Source organism: Microtus pennsylvanicus, chromosome 4 (genome assembly GCF_037038515.1).
Source record: "Microtus pennsylvanicus isolate mMicPen1 chromosome 4, mMicPen1.hap1, whole genome shotgun sequence".
NCBI classification, from domain to species: Eukaryota; Metazoa; Chordata; class Mammalia; order Rodentia; family Cricetidae; genus Microtus; species Microtus pennsylvanicus.
The window spans coordinates 90,761,091-90,784,815 of record NC_134582.1 but is presented as its reverse complement, the minus strand read 5'-3'; the positions used below and the strand labels follow the sequence as shown (position 1 = coordinate 90,784,815).

Below are 23,725 nucleotides of genomic sequence, written 5' to 3'. Positions count from 1 at the left end.
ATCCACTAAAATGAATAAGTTGATTACTAAATTTATTGCATTGAGCTCACTTTCCTCATAGGAACTGCGTATTAATACTTGTGCAAAGCAACTAATGCCATAGTATATTTTTATATGCATTTATTCACAATAATGTTGCTTCTTAGTTGGAACAGTAGGTTATCTGGGAAGGGCTAGGGCATATTTATTAAATCAAAAGATTTCTTAGCTTTATGTATGTGTGGAGACATGAAGGCAGGGAACAAGAATTTGTAGAAAAGTCTTGGGGGGAGCAACAGAGTTGCAGGGGAACTTGCAAGCCTTGAATGCTCAAGGAGGAAAGTGCGGACCCCCCTTTATTGTGGGGCAGCACTTGCATTAGCAGAAGTAGAGGGTTTATTTCAGGTGGAAGGAGAGGCTAGTATGGAAATGTGGCAGAATCTTCAGTTGTGGGTCATATGTCGCTTGAATTCACGGAAATAGTTGAACAAAACTTGCTAAGCAGGTAGGCGAATTAAGGGCACTAAGTCACTCACCAGCTACTTCGAAATCTATTATCTGTGGGAACACAACATCAGTTGCTGGGGGAAGGGGAAAAGGCTCTTCACATTCTGACTTCTTTCAGTCAGGGGACTTATTTCCTCACAAGTATTCAACCTTCGCCGGAGGCAATAGGTTGGGTTCAAGTGCAACCAGTTTTTCAGGCAACAGACTCCCCTTTCCCTCTTGCTCACTAAAAACAATTTTGTATTTGGATTATTGGCTCAAATGTCACTGGCGCCTTGACATAGCCTAGTAAGGAAGACAGCCCATCGCACAGCACAGGCTTTTTGAGAACATTAGCCAGCAGTCTTCAGAGGTGGTGGCTCCAGAATACCAAAGGCACAGGGGACTGGAAAAGGAGAGCGAGGCGAAACCTTGAGCAGTGTTGAGTCCTGGGAGTTGTAGTTCCTTGTAGGGCAGATACCCGCAGCATGCACTGAGCTTTGCACTCCATTTCCCAGCAAGCCCCGCGCAGCGGCAGAGTCGTTGCGGGGTGGGTGCCTGGCGATGAGCTGCTGCGGGGGAGGGGGCGGAGGAGTGGAGGAGCAGCAGCGGCGGCCTCGGGGAGTGGTTGACATCTGGCGTCTCTGAGGGCCGTGGGGTCCTCGCGGGAGCCGCAGCCAGGGCCTTGCGGCCGCCGCGCCACCTCCACGCTCACGCCTTCCCCTTCGGTGGCCGCCATGGCAGCACGTCCGTTCGCCGCCGGCCTCTGCACGCTGTGGCCACGGCTCCCCGGAGCGATGAGGCGGTAGTGGCGCCTCGCGGCCCGCCTGCTCCTCCCGCGACTCGGTCGCCCCGGTCGGGGGAGGTGGGGGCAGGTCTGCGGGCGGACCCCGCCGCGGCCGCCCCCGCACCGCCCAGTCCCGCCCCCTGGGGGCGCTGCCCTCGGGCGCCCGCCGCCCATGTCGCCCAGTCGCCCTGCCATCCGTCGCTGAGTCCGCTTCCATCCACCAGCTCTCAAAATGTGGCACAACGTGGGACTGACACTGCTGGTGTTCGTGGCCACGCTGGTGATCGTCCTACTGCTGATGGTGTGCGGTAAGTGGAGGGGGGGTGTCGAGAAAGCGTGCGTGGATAAGTGTCTTGGGGCTCTCGGTGGTCACCTGGCCTCCCAGGATCGAGCTGAGAGGAGCCATGCCTCCTGCTCAGGGCAATCGCTGGGGCATCACGGAGGAAAGCTCAGCATTCAGGGCTGGCATCCTGACTCTAGGTAGAAGCACGTTCCTACTTCCCGGACAGGTTTGTCCTTGGTGTCATTAATGCCATACAGTCTACTCCGATTTTCTCTGTGGCCTGTAATCGAAGAAGAAGTGGTTGGTTTCACCTTTTCATTTGGAGGTTCTGAGCCTGGTCGAGAGATTTCACCACCTTCCTTTAACCAAGGGTTGGAGCACGCTTGGGCTTGGGTTTCCAGCGCGTGTGAAGTTGTTTGTTTACTTCGAGTGCAGGCTTTAACCAAATTCCGAGCAGGAGCAGATGTGATACCCGGCAGAGCCTAAAAAACACTAATGAACATACAGGGTCCGATAACCTAATTCTTGGTTCTGCTGTAATGGTGCTGTTTGGTTTGCTTTGTGTATTTTCCTTCTCAGAATGAGAGGACGTTAAACTGTTCTCAAGGCGTGTTTTTGGTCCCTCTTAATTCGTTATGCACAGTAGCTGATAACCACAGGTCTTAGCAGAGAGGCCAGACAGTTGTGAGAAACTGGAAAGTATTTCAAATAGATGCCAACGAGCACTGCTATTTATAAGAACAAAGTATGTGTTTGACGTGATGGAGTATTTGGTTAAAATTTTATAAATACCGTAGAGCTTATTATTACATAGTTAATGCTCAGTCCCATGGCTATACTTGGGAAAGATACTTATGCACTTGTGTTTATATACCTATATGTGTATTTGATTTTTGTCAGTGATGCTTATTGAACCAAGGACGGCACTATTGAACTGACCCCCAATCCTAACAATTTTTGACTATTTCTAGTGAAACAAGAGTTAAAGTAGTATTTTTTTTTTTTAAACAGGGTCTCACTATGTAGCTTTGTCTGGCCTGGAGTTTACTGTGTTGTAGACCAGGCTGGCCTTGAACTCAGAGCTCCAACAGCCTCAGCCCCTCTAATGCTAGGGTGTGCTAGCTGGGCGGTGGTGGCGCACACCTTTAATCCCGTCTCTCGGGAGGCAGAGGCAAGCAGATTTCTGTGTCTTCAAGGCCAGCCTGGTCTACAGGAGCTAGTTCCAGGACAGGTTTCAAAGCTACAGAGAAACCATGTTTTGGGGGAAAAAATATGTGCACCACTACACCTGGCCCAGTATTTATTTTCTCATGACATAAAACAATAAAATAATCTCTCTCAATTTTCTTTCTTTCTTTTTTTTTTTTTTTTGGTTTTTCAAGACAGGGTTTCTTTGTGGCTTTGGAGCCTGTCCTGGAACTAGCTCTGTAGACCAGGCTGGTCTCGAACTCACAGAGATCCGCCTGCCTCTGCCTCCCGAGTGCTGGGATTAAAGGCGTGCGCCACCATCGCCCGGCTTCTCTCAATTTTCTGATGTGGTGTAAATCAATGATTTCACTAATTGTTGTGTTTAAGTTTTTTTTTTTTTTTTCTGAGATGGGGCCTCAGATATACTAGTTGGTACTGGACTTGCTGTGTTGTGGAGGATTACCTTGAGTTGCTGACCCAGAGTGCTCCATCCAGTTGATTCAACCCTAGGGATGAACTCCAGGCTTCGGGCAGGCTAGGCAAACTAGCTAGGCAAGCTATGCCCCACACTGATCAGCATTACAGGCCAGGCAGTCGTGCTACATACCTTTAATCCCAGTAGCCATGCTAGTTTGCCATAGAAACTGAGTGGTAAGCCGGGCGATGGTGGCACACGCCTTTAATCCCAGCACTCGGGAGGCAGAGGCAGGCGGATCTCTGTGAGTTTGAGACCAGCCTGGTCTACAGAGCTAGTTCCAGGACAGGCTCCAAAGCCACAGCAAAACCCTGTCTCGAAAAACCAAAAACAAAAAACAAAAAACAACTGAGTGGTAGTGGTGGACACCTTTAATCCCAGCCCTAGAGAGGAATATAAAATGGGAGGAGACAGCTCTCACACACAGTCTCATTCTGAGATTCCTGGAGGCAGGATTGCCACTTCAGACTGAGGTAGAGGTAAGAGCCAGTGGTTGGCTGTTTTGCTTTTCTGACCTTCAGGTTGTACCCCAATATCTGTCTCTGGGTATTTTATTAATCATGCCACATGCCCCCATCTTAAGGTTCTTGAAATAAGATAAAACACATCCTTGAGCATTAGTTAGATGAACAAAGGATGAAGGCATATGCTACCCTTTTCGCTTGGAATGAGAATATGACATACAAACCATACACTTGCCCAACTTGCTCTGAGACATTTTAATTCTGATTGTTTTCTCAACTTTCAGTGGCCATCAGTTTTGTGGAATTTTGTTGTTGTTGTTGTTGTTTTGTTTTTTGAGACAGGGTTTCTCTTTGTAGCCATCCTGGAACTTGCTGTGTAGACCAGGCTGGCAGGAGCTTGCCTGCCTCTGCTTCTCAAGTCACCATCACACACCACCGTCCTTTACTCATTTTTCTAAGCGGGCCTTGCCATTAATTTCAGGAAACGCAATGGGTGAGAGGTAAGGTAAGATACTTTAAAACTTATAAGGTCGTCCAAACTGTTTCTTGTTGGGAAACTAATGACAGGGTAAAGCGGCCTTTTGTTTTGGCGAGAATGTGGCTGAAGGTTGAAGAGAGAGGAGGTATACTGGACTTGGGAACTGGGGTGCCATGTTATCTTGGAGCAGCTACTTGCAGACTAACACAGACGGGTTCACTTACCCCACAGAAATTTCTCTCTAACAGCCCTGGCGGCTCGAGGGGCTTTAAGAGCATCTCTTCTTGGCCTGAAGATAGCCATCTTTTCTTGTGCTTTCACAGGGTCTTCTTACTGCATGTACCTGATATTCCAGTCGTTGGATCTGGGCCCTGGCCCTTATGACCTTATTTCCTTTCCAGACAGAGCCAATAGGGGAAGGGGCACAGTTCAGTCTGTGCCGTGTACCGTTTCTACAGCCCTTGCAGAAGGGTAGAAAGTAGCTAAGTAGTTCAGGCATATGCCTTTAAGATAATTCTTACCTTCTGATGGCCATTGGCTCTTTGGAGAACTGGTTAATGTTTTGAAAATTTTCAAGAAAAGAATATATAAACATTTATTTATTTATTTTGGAGATTTTGTTATACCAGCCTCTGCCCTTCAGATTGAGTTTCCTGTTTCCTGATCTCATTCAATTCAATCATCTTTCTGTTTAGTGCTCACTAGACATTGGATCAGAATCTGTCACCAGCTAGCCCTAAGGACTCAAACTTGAGTTTGCTGGAGAACATTGAGCTATCTCACAGTGAATTCTCATTTTCAAATTTCATGTTCCTAGGGAGGTTTTCCTTCTGTATATATTGGTTGTTTCAGCTTTTTCATTTTTTCATTCATTCTAACATGTGTTCTGTCTGTGCCATTCACTGAAGCTGCTTTTTGTCAAGGTGGGTAATAAATCATTTCCATATTACTGAGTGGGTGTTCACTTACTAGTTAGCCCTCTTCTGTATAATTGAAGTTTCTCCCTGAGAAGCACTTTGCGTTTTCATATACCTTGGTGTTTTCCATTCACAGTGGTTGGTAATCATTTCCAAATCCCTTTTCCTCCGAGACAAGGTCTCATGTCTTGATAACCTTCATTGCTACACCTGATTCTGTAATTTAGGTGTTTATTAGGTGAGGTAGCCTTCTCTGTTTACCATTTATGACAGTTTTTGGTCAAATTAGTTACCAGGGTTTATATTTGGACTGTGTAAACATTCCCTGCTGGACCAACAGTATAATCTGGCTACTTAGAGTTTCATTTTGCTTGAACATAGCAATTGCCTTTTAAAACTTTACCCACTATTTTTATCTTTCCAATGCTGTGGATGTACCCAGGCGAGTGGTCTAACAGTGGGCTCCATCCCTAGCGCCTTGTGCTTTGTTCTCTGTATGTACTTCTTGCTTGTTCTCCCTCCAGCCTCCAGAATCTACACTCACGAGCGATGCTTCCTGTATGTTCAGTCCATTGCTGGTCCCCCTCCCCGGAGCTCCCTTCGTTCTCAGCAGCTGCCATTCTCACACAGAGCTGAGCTTGCTCTGCTGCTGCGTCCCACACTCTGCCCTGTCCTGGATCTCATGGTACCGTCTTTGTCACATTTGCAAGAGCGAGCTAACTAAGAAAAGGTGCATGTTTGATTTTCAGGCCTGATGTTTGATCAGTACTCTGAGTAGACCTGAGGTTGCAAATTGTTTTTATCTAGACTTTAACAATTATTGCCTGTTTTTTTGTAGCTTCCAGGGCTAATTTTGAGAAATCCAGTGACTTGGTTTCTGGCTCTAGATGCCTTTTTGGATAGCCTTTTTCATCACTGACAGTATACTGGAATGTCAGGATGAACCTCGGCTCATTTTGCCTTGTCTAGACATACACAATTGAGACATCCTCTCCCCCCTCCCCGCTTCTAGAAAAGGGGTAATTTCTTCTAGATTAGCAATAATTTCCTACTCTCCTCTGAAATAAGCAGTTTTGTTTTATTTTCCTTGTATTATCTTTGCTTTCTGTCTATTTCATTTGGAATGGAACCCAGGCTTTTACGCTGGACTCTTTTCTTAGCTATCTGGAGAGAGGTTTTTTTTTTTGGTTTTTTGAGACAGGGTTTCTCTGTGGTTTTGGAGCCTGTCCTGGAACTAGCTCTTGTAGACCAGGCTGGTCTCGAACTCACAGAGATCCGCCTGCCTCTACCTCCCGAGTGCTGGGATTAAAGGTGTGCGCCACCACCGCCCGGCTTGGAGAGAGGTTTTGATATGTTCATATTCAAGCATGAGGTAATTAAAACAAAACAATGTTTCTTACCCAGTGGTGTGGAGGCACACACCTTCAATATCAGCACTTGTCTACCAGTAGCAGGCAGACCTCTGAGTTCAAGGTCAGCCTGGCCCACAAAGGGAATTCCAGGACAGCCAGGGCTACACCGAGAAACCCTGCCTTGAAACAAAACAAGAAAGCAACAGAAAACACCCATGGGTTCTTGTTAACTGGTCTCACCCATGCCCAGTGATTTGGTAATGACAGAGTCTAGTTTACACACACCCTCGTTGTTAGCATGGAGAGCTGTTCTATGAGAGTATCAACATTTGGTTTTCTCCCCAGAGGAATCCACATAGTTCCTCCTTGCCAGTTACTTTTCTTCCCTCTGCCTTTTCTGCTTCTTGATTGCATTTTCTGTCCAGTTGGTATACCTCTCTACCATTAAGTTTTTAGTGATATTAAACCAAATTGATAATGGATATTCTCTGAAATGGGAGAATTTAGTGAGCTGGTGAGAATCTAGCCTGAAAGAACCAAGTCCTGGCACAGGCTCTACACCTACCACAGGTCCATGGCGGTTGGATCTGAGAACCGAGAGCATTTCCTTATCAGCTCTTTTATGTTGGACCAAGCAGTACAAGTGGGAATCACAAAGAGCCTAAGTTTTGGACTAGAAACTTCTCTGTAAGTTTCCTGGGCTGCCTGGGGCTAGAAGATCCTCAGTGTGTCTCTGAACCAGAAGTTGGAGGCTGGTGTTTAAGTCAGGGCCTGACCCATGTTTCTGTTCAGAGAACAGGTTTGTTGGTTTTTGTTCACACTGGTAGCGGATTAAGCTCCCTTATCTCACCTACTCCACAGATTTTTTTAAATCAGATTTTTAAAAGACAACTGATAATTTATTAAGGATAGATTTAGGCACTTGCAGTAGAGAACTCAGCCCCCACTTAATATGCCGGGAGTGATCTGCTAACAACCTCAGGAGCCTGTGGCAGTGACTCAGTCCAGGAGCTTCACCTGATTCTTTTCTCCTTTTGCGTCTGTGGCTAAGGCACTAGCTCACAGGGAGGCTGATGGGGGGACTTGACACTTGGGGTTGTTCTGGTCTCTTTCACCATCTAAAGCATGCCCATGGTGTCCTGACTGACTTGTCACACAGAAACACAGAGCAGAGGGCTGGAGGAGTTCAGTAGTGTTCCTAGCACAGCAAGGTGGTGTGTATGTGTCATAATTTCTTTTTATTTTAGAATCAGGTATTTATTTTACAAAGTGGTGTTGATGGTTTTAGTAGAAGATATTGGTGTTTTTAGACAGGAAGTACAAACAGCAGGTTGCTCATTGCCTTGTAAGGTGGAGATTGGTGAACACCTGTAAAAACAACTGTGTAGTGGCATTTCATTTATATTTTAACCTGAAGATCAGAGAGTGAAACAGCCCCCCGGTCAACATTACAGTTACCAGGCAGTGGTAACGCGCACATTTAATTCCCGTAGCCATACTAGTTTGCCATAGAAACTGGGTGGTGCATGCTTTTAATCTCAGTGGTGCATGCCTTTAATCCCAGCCCTAGAGAGGATTATAAATCAGGAGGAGACAATTCACAGACAATCTCATTCTGAGATTCCTGGAGGCAGGATCACCATTTTGGACTGAGGTAGAGGTAAGAGCTAGTGGCTGGCTATTTTGCTTTTCTGACCTTCAGGTCAAACTTTATTTATTAAAATACAAATGAAATATCACTACACAACTGGTTAATAGAAATTACTCAAGAGGTAGGTAGGAGTGTGTGTGTGTGTGTGTGTGTGTGTGTGTGTGTGTTGTCTAACGATTAAGGCAGAAAGAACTTGATTAGCATGCCAGTTGAAACTGGTGGCTGTTGGAGACTGGGCTTTTATCTATGACTGATTTCTTGGCATCTCTTTAATCCTGGTCTTGAGAAAGGTCAGGTAAATAGTTTCAGCTTTAGGACGGGCAACTTTAGCAAGAATGACTGATTTCAGCCCGGTTTGTTCAGAAGGTTGAGACAATGGCAGTCTGTTATTTACCATGGCCAGTTAGAACATAAGCACTGTGATGACCTCATTTGCTTTGAACAGTGTCTCCAGACCCTAGCAAATGCCTGGCACATAACATACTAGGCCCTCATCTGAAGAGTGGGGGAAAACCCCTCTGCTAATCATTCAATTCCAGTATTAGTGGTCATGTGTGGTATGAACCAGGATTGCCTCAAATGGATAACTTATTGAGTGGATTCCTAGGTACGTTTGCTGGGGAGGGTGGTCTGGGGTTCAGAGTGAGCAGAGCCCCACCTGTGTCCCTGAGGACTTCATCCTCCAGACTACAGGTCGACCAGGCTGAAAAACTCCAGGGCCCTCCCCTTTAAAAGCCTGTAAAAAACAGAGGTTTCCTTTGTTCTGTGTTACTTACTGTTGGAGGGCGTCTCTTAGCTCCTTGCTGAGTGGCTGTCCTTACTAAACCAGAAATGCCTTGGTGTATCTATCAACTTGGAAAGTGGCTTTTTTGTTTTGTTTTGTTTTTTTGACAGGGTCTCAATGTGTACGTGGCTGACCTGGAATTCTCAGATACCTGCCTGCCTCTGCCTCTGGAAGTCTAGGATCTACCACTTGGACCAGCACTTCTGGCAGATTCTCTGTTATGTAAACCGCTAGTTATCTCACAGCCTCACCTAAAACATGCTCTTCTGGTTCCTATAAACGCTGCTGGATGAATTTAATCTTCCTCATTTCCTGGTTTCTGAGCTAGGTGTCATACCTATTCACCTAGATGTTTGATATGTATTCGGAGGTACAAAGATAAGCACACTCTGGTTGGGTCTTTAAGCCACAAGCTGGAATGACTCCAGTTTAGTCATTCAGAAACACTGCAGGTGTTTGAAGAGGTCCATTAATGTGGGGACACTGCTCTCAGGTGAAGTTCATCAGATGGCTTGTGTGCTCTCTTTTATCCCCCTCCTTCCCCATTCCCCCAAGACTTCACGAGTTTATCTCTGTGCTATCATGAAGAGTAGATTTGGCACGGAGCCCTGGAACTCCACTTCCCTAAGACCAGCCTACGTGATAGGAGTGTCATGTTACCAGAACCCTGTCACAACCAGTGAGTGCCACGGCTATCTCAGGCTTAGCGTGGCTGGAACTGCGCTTCAGAGATTCTTCTGCAGCTTTCCCAGGCCATGGGCACTTACTGTCTCAGCTGTGGGTGAGGCTCCCTGCCTCTCTGAAGACAGCAGCGTCCTCATCTTTTCCCCTTCCTTTGCTCTTTGTAGATTTCCTTCTCATTGGGCATTCATATTGCAGCATGATAGCATTTGGACCATAGCAGGCGCTGGCTAGTGTTTGAATGAAAGAATGAATAAATGAGTCCGTTTTCAGCCCATGACCAATGAGCTGGGATGAGGTGATGATGAGTGCAAGGGGCATCAAGATTTTGGGACAGGTGTAGGCAGCGACGAGGTTTTATGGAAATGTCCAGATTTTCCAGGCTCTTAGAGCTGCAGCCTGGAGGAAGGGATCCAGTTAGGTTTATGCTGTGTCGATGACAGTTGTAGCGAAGGACACAGTAGTAGAGTTGGGAATGCCAGTGGCTCTGTGATTGTAGTGGGATTTGGCAGCAGTGAGGCCGAAAAGAGCACGTGAGCTTTGAAACTTTAGGGCTGGTCTAGACCTCACGTTCACATAGGTCCCAGGAAGTCAGAGTATGAGGAGAGCGGTTGTGTTAACTAACCTGAGGTCACAACCTCTCTCTAAGTTGGCAAGGCTGTGCCCCCTGGTTCAGCCTGAGCACACTGGCAGGTGTAGTACTGAGGTCCAGGCTATGCTGTGCCGGGCACGCCGATTCACAGGTGTAGTAGAGTGTAGAGTGTACCAAGTTGACTCAGTCAGACCTGGGACCGCTTTGAGCCATGTTCCAGCCTCTGATAAATACATGTTCACAGATAGTGAGCTACCTGGTGAATTGCAGGTGAGTAGGTGTGAATTAATCAGTGTTTGGGAAGTGGGTTTTCAAAGAGCAAGCATGGTTTTAGTTTACTCTGGTCGGAGGAAAATAGATTTAAGTCAAGGCAGCACCATGCCTCACAGTGCTGGGCTTGGCAAAGTGCCCCAACAAAAGGCACTTGGAAGCAAACAAGGTAGAAAATACTGGAAATACGGGGAATTTCTAGTTAGAGGCCAATTGTTTTAGAGTAGGTAGGCTCTTTTGGCCTCACTGTTGATGGCAAGCTGAGCTTCAGTTTGCCCGTGTAAGAATTCAAGGTTCTGGAACCATCTGAAAGTGATGGGTTTGTTAAAAATTTGACTTTAATTTATGATTTACCTAGCCTTACTTAATTATTATTAACAGATAAAATGTTAATACCAACAACAAAAGATGTAAAAAAAAAAAGTGTCACATCAGCATTCAGAAGGCATTTCTGGGGATTTTCCTCTCCACGGATGCTGTTTCTTCCGGAAGTGAGCTACAGAGCTTCAGCAGACCCCCAACACTCCCCAAACCGTAACTTATAAGCAGAGTAGATGCAGAAACAGACATCAAGTGCCTTTTTTCCCCCCAATGTTCCCTCACAAAACTGTACGAGAATTTAAGGATTTTGTTTGTTTGGTTTTGTTTTTTGAGATAGGGTCTTACTATGTAGCCCTGTGTGGCCTAAAACTCCCTATGTATACCAGGTGAACTTTGAACTCACAGAGATCCACCGGCCTCTGCTTCTTGAGTGCTGGGATTAGAGGCATGCACCATTCCTTCAGACAAATGTAAGGATTTAAAATGCGTATCAACTGACTATTGAGGGCCAGTATTAACTGAAGATTCCTGCTGGTTAATATAACTACAGAACCTAGACCCAACTGCAGGTGCCTTTTTACAAAGACACTGAGCAATCCTATCAGACCAGTCAACCCGAGATGTACAGAATACACTGGTGACACAGGCCTTAGTGACCATGCCTGATGTTTTCATGAGAACCGTACCTTCTGACCTCGTCACCTCCCAGAGGGCCAGCCTCCAGTGCAGTCACAGTGGGGCTTGTGTTGCAGTGTGTGAATTTGGGCCACCACAGACATCCCACTGTAGTGGATGTGATTATCCCTGAAATGGTGCCTTGCCATACTTCTGCCATGAAAACCCAATAACCTGATAGACTTGAATTCATTGCTCTGTCCTAAGTAAGGCTCTCTTTGATAAATGTTACTCAGGCATGGCAATCCCAACATTTGGGAGGCTGAGGCAAGAGGATCTCAATCTCTAAGTTTGAAGCCAGTCTGGGCTACCATATCTTTTAAGACCCCATCTTAAAGAGGGTGGGGGCAATAAACGGCAGTTGCTTATATATCTTTACTTGTAAAAGCCTGCTCAGTTTTCTTTTTTAAATTTTTTCCCGTCTCACATATTATATCTTAACTGCAGCCTCCCCCCCAACACACATCTCCTCTCCCCCCAAACCCACTCCTCCTCTGTTCCCTTCAGGAAGAGGCAGGCCTCCCAGGGATATCAACCAAATGTGGTATATAAAATTATAATAAAACATGCGCCTCCCCTCATACTAAGACTGGATGAGACAACCCCGTAGGAGGAAAGGGTCCTACAAGCAGACAAAATAGTCAGAGACAGCCCCTCCTCCCACTGTTGGCAGTCCCACAGAAACCTCAAGCTACACAACTTGAACATATATGCAGAGGGCCTAGGTCAGACCCATACAGGTCCCCTGATGGTTGGTTCAATATCTGTGAGCCCTTATGGGTCCAGATTAGTTGATTCTGTGGGCCGTTTTCTTATGATGTCATTGACCCCTTTGGCTCCTACAATCCTTCCTTGCTCTCCTCTGCAGGATTCCCAGAACTGCTCACTTTTCTGAGTTCTGACTCAAAAAGTAACTTTTCCTTTCCTCTTTCTATGCATGTACCGGCCCGATCTTAAGTGTACCTGCTTATACTCTGTATAGTCTGTCTCTAGCCTCTCCCAGCACAGCTGCCTTCCAGCCTCCTGCTGAACCCAAGGCACGAGACCTTCTTCCTTTTTTTCTGTCTACTCCCTCTCAGCAGTTGCTGGAACTTAGAGCTTGCTTGCCCTGTGTTGTTTTTCTCTGAGATTTTTAACCAATTGGTCTCTTAGCTTAAAATAAACAAAACAAAAATCCCCTGTTAACCTTTGAGTCTTTTATGTAGGAATGGGAGTAATGGCTGGCGGCCTTAACTAATTCAGAGAGGTTATGAAGATTAGGAGAGATGTTGAATGTAAATTCACTGTGTGGCGTGAACACTACGGATAGTGAATTTTTAGTTATATAGATAGTGATGGTTAAGTGTTCAGCTCATCTATGATCTCTACCCTTCTGGCACGTTTATCTGTAGAAGTCCTTACAGTGTGTTTCATAGCATTTACCCTTGTTCTAATGTTTAATTACTGGCATACATAAATGAGTCGCCTTTTATTGTCCCAGAACCCAGGGCCTCTGTCACCAGCCAGATTTTCTGACTTATAGTGCTTATTAGTCTAAGGGCGGAGCAAGGCCTGAACCTTCCTTTTACAAGCATGTGAAGAACTCATTTTAACACACAGCCTTGGTGTTTGACTATGCATAAATGGAATTTCCCTTTCTCCTCCCCTTTTTCTCCTTCCTGTTTTTCTTTCTAAATCCCAGGACATGGTGCAAGAGCCATGTCCATAGAACAAGAGAAAGCAAGGAGATTGTTCTGTTGCAGGGATCTGGTTAGCTGTGCTTCTGTGAGCTAGCCCATATACTAAGGGTCTAAGGAGGTGAATACTTTCAGTAAAAGGTCATCTAGGTTTTCATAAGTTTCTTCTTCTATCCTGTTCCCCTGTGACATGCACACACCTGGGAGAAGTTATTATCCCACAGCCCAGAGTCCAGTTAGGCCAATCTACTCTTAGGCTAAGTTGAAGTTGTGAATCTGAACTGCTAATAATGTCCTGTGTCTGTGTGGCTCTTGCTTCATAGTTCCCACACCTCATACACACACCTGACCCATTTGATGTGTTTGTCTGTCTAGTAATGTGTCAAGGGTGAAGCTTCATTGCGTTTGTGTTTTCTTACTTGCCAAGTGTACAGGAGAGTGAGCTCCAAACACACTTCTTATATTAAACAATTCTATGGAGCAGACACAGCTCAACTCTAGACCATAGAGTTAGTTTTTGCCTAACTCTGACCATCTGCTTAATTTATTTTCTGCTGCTACAGCAGAACCCCACACACTAGGTAAATCATAAATGCTAGATGTTCATTGGGTACATAGCTGTGGAAGACTGTAGTGCTAATACCCAGTGAGGGCCTTTGCTGTGGCATTGTGGGGTAGAGGAGAGACAGACAAATCTATCCTTGTGATACTTAATATATTCATTCCCTCTATGCTGATATTAGCTTATTTCTTAATCCCTTCTTTAAATTGTTAAGATTTCAAGTACATCTCCTCATGAGTTTTAGGGGGGGTCATTTAAACAGCTCTGATCATTATTATATCTGTTATTTCATCTGTGCACTTCCTTCCTGTGACATCACCCAACTCATTGGCGATAGTGGGGGAAAATTTTTTCTAATTGAGGTGTTGTGTAGCACGAATTCTAATTGTTCTTAATAAAAACCCAGAGTCAGATATTAGAGGGTGAAAACAGAGATCAGAGAAGCAGTGCAACCAGCCACAAGGGAGACATTTTACCTCTACCAAAATCATCAGACCAAAAGGGCGATCCTGTCCTCAGACTGCCTTTGCCTCAGACTGCATCTTCAGTCGTCAATGAGCTCCTGTCTCTTCCTGCCTTATGTTCCTCTCTCTATCCAGTCATATCCCTCCTGTCTCTACCTCCGTAGTGCTGGGATTAAAGGCATGGGATCCCAAGTGCTGGGATCACCTTTGTGTGAACTATGTTTCTCTTTTAGACTGGATCAATTTTGTGTAGCCCAGGGTGGCCTTGAACTAACAGAGGTGACTCTGCCTCTGGGATTAAACATGTGTGCCTACACTGCTTGGCCTCTCTAGTGGCTTAGCTCTGCACTCTGATCTTTCTAGTCAGCTGGTTCTTTATTTTTTCCCCATGGACATCAACCGTGAATCTCACTTTCTCCTTTTCCTTGGCCGTGTGTTTGATCTACTTTTTGACAGCCATTTCTGTGTTTCCAAAACTTGCATGTACATTAGAATAATCTATGGAACTTCAAAATGAGTAAGGACAGCCAGGCATGGTGACACACATCTTTAATTGCAGCCCACTGGAGACAGAGGCAGGTAGATCTCTGAGTTTGAGGGCAGCTTGGTCTACGTAATAAATTCCAATACAGGCAGAGCCATATAGTGAGATGCTGTGCCAAAAAGCAAACAAATAAAATTGAGTAAGCACAGCTCCTAGGTTGACTTGGGGTTTGTGAGGCGAGTCCTCGAGAATCTAGTTTCTGAGAATTCCCTAGATTTGAAGTTTGAATGATATGCTTAGGAATTGCTGCAACCAGGTGTCTTTAAGTAGAATCATTACATTGGGTTGTTTTGACTGTGCCTATGTTTACAGTGAACTTGTACCTCAGAGGGAAACTATGGCCCTTCCTTGCCACCACTTCTAAGTAACTCTGCTCTATCAGTTGGAGCCTCTTGCAGTGTTGACATTCACTCAAAATAACGTGTGTTAATGCTTTAAAGGAATCAGGGAAGGTTTGTGTTGGTTCAGGGTCTTTCTATAGCTCAGGCTAGCCGGATGGAGCTCAGGATTCTCCTGTTTCCAGCTCACCTCTGAAGTATGACAATAGGCACCACCAAGTCCAGCACTTTAGTTAGACTTTAACTAGCAGATTTGTTTGTGAGTTGGATATGATAGTGTGTTTGTAATTTCATTTGGAACGCTTGCACATCAGAATTGTCCCAAGTGTAAGGCCAGCCTGGATGAAACTTCAAGTTCCAGGCCAACCTGGGCTACAAAGTGAGATGTTGTCTCAAAAAGCAAGCAAACAAAAATTGTGTGTGTGTGTTTTGAGCAGCTTCCTACCAGCCCTCTCTCAGTCCCTCTCCATCCCCTGCAGGACAAGAGTGAATGCTTTTTAGTCAGAGGCATCGTGTTACCCATCGCTTTCCTCATTCTTTATAGAATATTTGGTCTAAAGGATGTAAAGACCTCTTTGAACTGAATTTTCTGATAGTGAATTTACATTTATGTTTGCAGTTTCTGAGTTAATATTCCTAGCATCGCACAAAAAGCCAGGAGTGGTGTTGCACATCTGTAATCCCAGAGCAATAGAGGAAGACACTGACATCGACCTCTGGCCTCCATACACACATGCACATACATGTGTATGAACAATATAACCATGTGTGCTCATTTTCGTAACATTTTGTTTGACTAGAATGGCATTACAGAAGCAGTGCAGGCCCCACTTTGACCTACAGACTTGTTGCCTTGACTCTGAGATCACTTAGAAATGCAAGGGACCCAAGTAGTCAAAATAATCTTGGGAAAGAAGAAAGTTGGAAGACATACACTTCTTGGCTTCAAAATGCAATGCAAAGCTACCATAGTTCAGATAGTGCGTGTCAGCTTAGGATCAGCATATGGTGAACTAAAGTCCAGAAGACAATTACCGTCATAAACTGGCTTTTGACCAAGTTTCCAAGAGAAGGATAGTCCTTTCAATAAATGATCTGGGTAATGTGATATACATATGCTAACGAAGGAATATGGACCCATCTCTGTTGTCATATTAACAGTAGGCCAAAGGCTTACGTGTTTACATCTGTCGAACTTTTAGAAGATTGACAAGTGTAAATCTTAATCTTGAATCATTCGGTAGTTTTCTCTATGTGACACCAACAGCCCAGGAAGCTATGTTTCAGGGATTTACTGGATCTCATCAGAACTAAACATCGTTCTTCAAAAATCATTCCAAAATTACTGAAAGACACTGGATGAAATCGGGGGGAAAACATCTACTGTCTAGAACATATAAGAGCTTACAGCTCAAAGTTAAAAAACAAAATAACAGCAAAGCAACCAAAATCAAATCAAAACAGTCCCTCCCTTTAAACTATGCAGAATTGGTTAGACATTTTCTCAAAAGCAAAGCAAAAACAATTGACAAATAGTTAAAAAAATTAAGGTGGGAACATGTTATTAGTTATGTAAACCAATGAAAGTCAAAGCCACCACTGTAGTGTGCCATTTCATACCTAGAGGGACCGTGTGTACGAGTGGCACTAAGAAGTGTGGGTGATGATGTGGAGAAATGGCTGGACTAGTGCAAGCCACCAACAAGGATGCACCTTGAAAAGAGGGTCGCATAGATAGAGCCAGACACAAAGGCCAGATACCGATTACATTATGTAGCATGTTCATAGTGGTAGATCGTGGTGATGTAGTACACAGTAGTGATGGCTAGCTGGGAGGAGACTGGTGCACGGCTGCTGTTTGCTGTGCCACATCCTGCCTCCTGCATGTTGGCTGTCACTGAAGCCGTTTACGTTGTTGTTACTGGCAGTGCAGCTTGGGAGGAAGAGAGCATGGACTATAATGGAAAGTCCTTATATCCAAAGCCTTTGACAACTGTTGCTGTCTTCAGCTTTTTGTTTTATAGGTTTTCTTTTCTTTTTTTACACAAGGTCTTAACTGTGTAGCCTTGGCTGGCCTGGAGCTTACTTTGTAGACCAGACTGGTCTTGAACATACAGAGATCCACCTGACTCTGCATTCTGAGTGCTGGGCTTAAAGGTGTGAGCTATCATCTCCAGCAACGCTGGGAGGTTCTTATGGAATACCAGGGTTCTTTTTGCTTTTTTAAAAGTTTCACATAACCCAGGCTACCTCAGACTCGCTATATAAAGGATAACCTTTGATTTCTGATCCCCCTGCTTCCACTTCCCAAGTGTTTGGATCCTAGGTGTGCAACACCATACCACACCTGGTTTTACAGGTGTGCAACACCACACCACGCCTTGTTTTTTTATGTGGTGCTGGGGTTCAAACCCAGGACTTTATGTACAGCTAGATAAGTTCTCAGTCATCAGAAATCCTTCTCCAGCCATTAATGACTCTGGAGGATTCTCTTAGAGTTGGTGCACAGGCTCCAGAGTTCAGCAGTGTTGATCATGTGGCCTTATGAATATCCCAGAAACGATTAAGTTGTATACTTCAAAAGGATAAACTTTATGGTATGAGATCATATCTGTAAAAATTTAATTTTTAAAGAACAAAAGCTACCTCAGATTTCCCTTTGAATTAAATTTGAATTCATGTCAGTTGAGCAGTTTATAGAAAACTTAAGTGACAGACAGCTAAGCCCTCTAGGTGGCTCCTCCCACAGCCCTAAAGAGGCAAGCTCAGCTTTGTGAACTATAGGTCAGAAGTGGTTCATCCTATGCTCCTTTCTCTAATCCTCTGTCTGTTTATCAGGGAATTTTGGGTAAAAGTTGAGCATGTTAATTTGAAATGTCATTAAAATATTATTTTGCAGAACTTGGGCATTTATGCACATAGTTGACATATTTAGGGTTTGATAAACAGGTAGTATTCAGTCTGAAGAAACAACAAAACCCAAGAAATGGAGGAAGGCTCCCAAGTTAGTCTTTATGCTCTAAGGAGTGAGTGTTAAGCTCCTTTTCCCAAGTGATGGTAGGGAATAAGACAAATTGAACATTGCCCCTCGGTGGCAGCCTCTTGGCCTGGTTTAACACGGAGTTGGAAAAGCCATTGGATTTTCTGGCCTGCTGGCCTTTTTGAATAAATGACATGAAGGAAACAGTGGCAGAAAGCGCTGGTGCGGTGACTGTCTTCCCCTGGCTTCTCAGGTGTTCTGCTCTTAACGCTGTGGGGGAAAGCTGACTTTGGCTTAGTTGACTGATCTATTATTGGATGGTGTAAAGATGTCATTTTCTGAAAATTTTGGACTTACACTGTTGGCTCACAGGCTTTATTTTTCTATCATGAACTTTAAGTATTTTATGCTGTTCTGTGAACTTCTCAGCGGGGCCTCGCATGTTGTAAGTGCCCTGTGTTTGTTGTCTACATACTTCTTTGTAATAGACTTTTCAGTTTACTGTAGTGTTCTGAGCTGAAAACGGTATAATAATTTGTCTGGATGGTTTTGTCTTTCTTTAGGTTGGTATTTCGTATGGCATCTGTTTTTATCTAAATTCAAGTTTCTACGGGAACTGGTGGGAGACACAGGATCCCAGGAAGGAGATCATGAGCCTTCAGGGTCTGAAACAGAAGAGGACCCTTCAGCTTCACCACACAGGATCAGATCTGCTCGCCAGAGAAGGGCGCCTGCTGATGAAGGCCACTAGCCAGACACCCACTGTCCTGGAATATGGTCCAAGGCAGTCGTGAGCCTCTGTCTTCAGTGACCTGGCCTGGAAAGTTACTAAGTGACCGAGGAACATTTGTAATTGAATTTATATCCAGTTCAAAAGAAGATTTACACGTAAGCCATAAAGAAATAAAGGGAATTTAAACCAAATTGGACCATTACAGATTTCATCTTGGATATTTTGCTTCACTAGGTCTACTTAACACTCTTACTCTTTTGCTTTTTTTTTTTTGCACTGGTGAAAATCTGTAAACATTTCAGGCTTGAAAAAAAATGTTATTAGTCATAAAATGTACCCTTTTCTTGACATTTTAACTTGTCCTAAATCGGGACGTATCTCACTACTGTCGGCCAGGTGGTAGTCTTGTCATTATCCCAGCTCATGCATATGTGAATTTGCAGCTTGTTACAGTGTCATTACCTCAGCCGATGTGTATATTGTTGATATCAAATGTGTCAGGTCTAGCTGGCATTTTAAAAATGTCTTTAAAAAGTACTGTGAGTCAGCATTGAAATGGAAGGTTATTGTGTACGCAGAAAACCATAGAAACAGCAGTGGAGCGTGTTTGATATCAGTGATGCCAACAGTTGCTGCTGGAGAAACGATCATGGTTCTGTTTCCTTGCAAAGAAACAACAAAACGCTTTAGAGGACTTGAGAAAGGAAGATACCCACAGTTGATGAAGCTGTGCTGCATTTTGTCAGCAAGGCACTTGCAAAACAGTTGTCCATCTTCACACCAAGCAATTGCAGACGAAGGCAGGAGAAATTGCCAAAATCCTCAGAAATGATCAAAAAACTTCAAAGCAAGGAGAGACTGGCATGGCCACTTCATGGAGAGGACGGCCATTAAGATATCAAACATTTTATCCAAGGCTGCCTGCTAGTATTAGAGGCAGTGGTAGGCACCCCTTCAGGAAATGCCACACGAGCAACGCTCTTGACATGTATGGGAAGATTCAGATCCCCATGACTGATTTGAAAAGTGGTTTGGAAGAAGGGGACTCGGAATGTGAAGTTACAGTTCATAACTTATCCAGTTTATTTCACATGTTCTTCACATAGACACGAGATTTATGTGATATAGATATTTTAGAACATGGGATAAATACAAAATAAAACATTTTTTTCTGTGATACAAGGCATATGTCATAGCTTACTGGGCAGTGTTTTTTCTTAAGAGATACATATGGTGCATCTTAACTGATGGCCACCTAAATTAAGTAAAAGTGATAATTTGTAAATTTACTTTTCAAGATAGCAGTTATTTATTGGAAAGCTTAATTATAAGTCTTACAGTGTTAACAGTTATTTTCTATGAAATACTTTTGGGGTAAACCTGTTGGGGGTTCTAATGTTGTAGTTAGGAATCTAAAAACTGTCTTCTCCTTTAGGGAAAGTAAGCTTGGTCCCCCCTTTATATGGCGACTTTATGTTCTGGGCTTGTGTTGTGGAGAAAATACTTCCGACCTCAAAGAGCACTAGGGCTTGAAACAGTGGTGGTTGAAAAAAACCTGCTTACTTGTGTAAACTGCCTCTTGCCAGGAGTCCTTGTTTGTTTTAACTGAACTTTGGACTGTTTACTAGAGAAGAGAGATGGATTAATGAACCTTCTAGTGTTGTCTGCTCTAGACAGAAATGAACTGCAAAGCCAAGTTCCTTTCCTGGTTTCTGTCCTTCATGGCTGTGGTTAATCTTGTTTGATACCTCATTCTTCATCCTGGCAGGTTTTGTCTGTTAACTGTCTGCTGGCACTGCCCCAAGTTGAGTTCCTAAAGATCTGCTTGTAGACATCATAGCCCTTTGGGTGCGCTGGAAGGGAAGCTTTAGAGGACAGTCATCATTTATACATTTTCTGGGGAAGATGCCCGCAGCTGAGTGTGGAGCAGTTGTTCTGTCTTTTTTCAAAACAGGGTTTCTCTGTAGCTTTGGAGCCTATCCTGGAACTAGCTCTTGTAGACCAGGCTGGTCTCGAACTCACAGAGATTCGCCTGCCTCTGGCTCCCAAGTGCTGAGATTAAAGGTGTGCACCACCACTGCCTGGCTTGTTCTGACTTCTTTATGGGACATAATATGACCAGAAGGCATAAAGAACAGTGGCATTGTTTCTAGCATTGATTTTTGCTATATCTTATACTAACTAAATATCACTAAGTGGGTCAAGATGCCCCAAGGCATCTTGGTACCCGGAGGTTTACATTAGATTTTTTTTTATAATCTAATGTTCTGAGTTCCAGGTTTTCATGTTTTGCTGTTGGTATCTAAGGTTTTATATGGCAACAGGAAAAACTTTAAGCTGCGGGTGCGCTCTCTGTTGTGTCAGTATTAAAGAATGGGAACTGATGTAATCCCCCCATCTATAACCGGGCCCAAACTAATCTCTGTAAAGATACATATAGAAAATTATTTATTGGTATTTATGTCTCCAGCATATTTTATAAAGCTTTAATAAAAACTGTTTGGCCCGAGAAATAATGTCGTATGCTGTAAGAGCTCATAGTTGTGTGGTTTAAAGAAAGTAAAGACATTTCGGATGCCAGTGTGAAGAGTCTAAGGCGTAGTCCTTTGTGTAGAATTGTGGTCATGAATCTCCTTACCCCACCTAGAAAGAGGAGAAACCACTGTCCCTCCAGGATTCCTCACGTGCTGTGGCTTTCTGTCCTGTTTCCTCTTTAAGTGCGTTTGTGGCTATTATAACTGTCACACCTGTGTTCTCAGGCTCTCAGTGCAAGGGGTGTGCTTTACTTCAAAGTTTAAAGACACAGCATCCAAATACTAGAGCCTTGCCTGCTGACATCATCTCTTTGAGGATCGATTAGAAACTTGAGGACTCAGGTAGCTTGTTGCAGTTCTTTCACAACCAGCCCTTCCCAAATATGTGGTTTGCCTCTGAAGGTGTGTGTGTGTGTGTGTGTGTGTGGTGTGCACGTGCGCGTGTGTGCACGCGCACATGCATATTTATTTGTTTGCAAATTGTCCATGTGGTAGCATGGCTCAGATTTAAATGCCAAAACACTGAAGATTTCTATTACAGTTAACTGAAGCATTAACACACACCTGAAGATGGTGTTTGAACTGAATGGCTTCTCACAGTGGAAGTAGATACTGGATAGCTATTTCATGGACACCTTGACCTCTTTGTTTAGATTAGTCTTAACCATTTCAAAATGGTATTTTGCTAAGAGTTTAGACTATGCATGTACCGACATCTAAAACATGATGGAAAGTAGTACATGCTTCATGTTAAAGAGGGACAATGTTTGAAGTTAGATAGAAATTCTGAGTCCACATTGCAATCTCTTTTTAAAGTCAGTTTTCCTTAGAAGGTGTCTGAATGTGACAGGTAACCAGTGTAACTGGAGATCTTGACTGGTAAACCAAGTGCTTTTACATTTGAAGCTGACTTCATAAAGCCAGTGAACTCAGAGCTCAGAAAAGCTCAGGCGACTGTAGAATGGCATTGGGGTATGGAGTCTAAATCAAAGCCCCTTTTATTGTCTGCTCTTAAAGTGTCCCAGAGCCGGAGACGTCTAGCAGGTTACGTGTTTTACCCTGTAGTATAGAAGCTGCACCTCCGTTTGTCAGAGCACAAGCTACCTGTGGAGGACGCGCTAGCATTAACCTCCACGCCAGTTCTATGCATAACCATTCACCAAATACTGCTGCTGTGCTTTCCCTTCTGTCCTGTGCTGTGACTCATTGTCATCTTGCTGCTTGACAGATACGTTGTGAAGCGTTAGAACTGTGTGTGTTAATAGTTTCCTTATAGAACAAGATGTAAAATATAGATGAGGGATATGCAAATGATGTCTTAGAATATCCAAAGCTTCTTGCACAGAATAAAGGAAAATAAAAATAAGCAAGTGTGTGTGTCTCATTGATTAAAGGTAATGAGTGTGATGGGTACTTTGAACATGAGATTCAAAGGGGTTTTTTAAAGGCTTTTTTTTTTTTTTTGGATTTTTCCCCCCTTATGGTCCACATTTCAGCAGCTCACTCACTAATTCTGAAAGTCTAAGAATTGGGAGGACAGCATCCACTATGCTAGGAAATGAATCAATATAGAGCCTAAAAGACACACTGCACAGCTCTGTTGGTATGCTTAGTCATACTTAGCCTTACCCCACCACCAACCCCGAGAGCTTGCTAATTTGCTCGCCATTGACCATGCTCCACTTTTGGCACTGACAACCAGGAAGACCACGGGAACTGAATCCTGCCAAGTGAGAGGATCCAGGGAGAACCTGTTGGAGGCAGGAAACCATGGATTCCAGTGTTTTTTCGTCAGTGCTCAGGTGCCAAGAATATAGGATAGGGAAAGGGACGTTGTCAGAGCTTGGCTTTGTAAGGCAGGGCTGTCTTAGAGATGGGTCTGGGATCTGGGCTGGTTAGGAGACTCAGTTCTGGTGCCAAAGGCTTGGGACAGTAGGCACCACTTAAACGGAGATATGGAGCAGAATGTTCTGGAGTAACGGAGAATGTTCTTACTCCTACCCCCACCACTGTGGTCCAACCAGCTGGCGTAAAGACGATGCTGTTTATGAAGGTCTGGGAGAGGTAGTCATTTTCCAGGTAGTAGGCAAGAAGAGGGTTTCAGATGAAAGCCCATACAAGGACTGGTGGGGCTGTGTATAGGTAGTTGTTTCTGGAATCGAGACTGCACATTTGAGGGTAGGGATGTGTGAAAGATGCAATGACATACAAGCCATATGTGATGGTTTTGAAGTATTTCTAATAGCTGCTTTTTGTATATAGCCTAGGCTGACCTCAAGTCCCCCTCCTCCAGCCTCACTCCTGTATCCCAGCCTTGTATATAGCCTAGGCTGACCTCAAGTCACCCTCCTCCAGCCTCACTCCTGTATCCCAGCCTTGTGTATAGCCTAGGCTGACCTCAAGTCACCCTCCTCCAGCCTCGCGCCTGTATCCCAGCCTTGCACAACCACAGCAGGTTTTACAAATGAGAATACAGATTGATGTTCTTAAGATGCTGAATGACTGTTCTTC

The 23,725-nt window shown here is 44.2% G+C and overlaps 1 protein-coding gene across 1 annotated transcript; it reads left to right on the top strand.

Moving 5' to 3' along the window:
* The first annotated feature begins 1,338 nt into the window (after positions 1-1,338).
* Smim13 (small integral membrane protein 13) lies at positions 1,339-22,580 on the top strand. Its single transcript, XM_075969835.1, has 2 exons — positions 1,339-1,560; positions 18,511-22,580. Exons 1-2 carry the CDS (start codon positions 1,485-1,487, stop codon positions 18,696-18,698), a joined length of 264 nt encoding a protein of 87 aa, XP_075825950.1. The 5' UTR covers positions 1,339-1,484; the 3' UTR covers positions 18,699-22,580.
* The last annotated feature ends 1,145 nt before the right edge of the window (positions 22,581-23,725 follow it).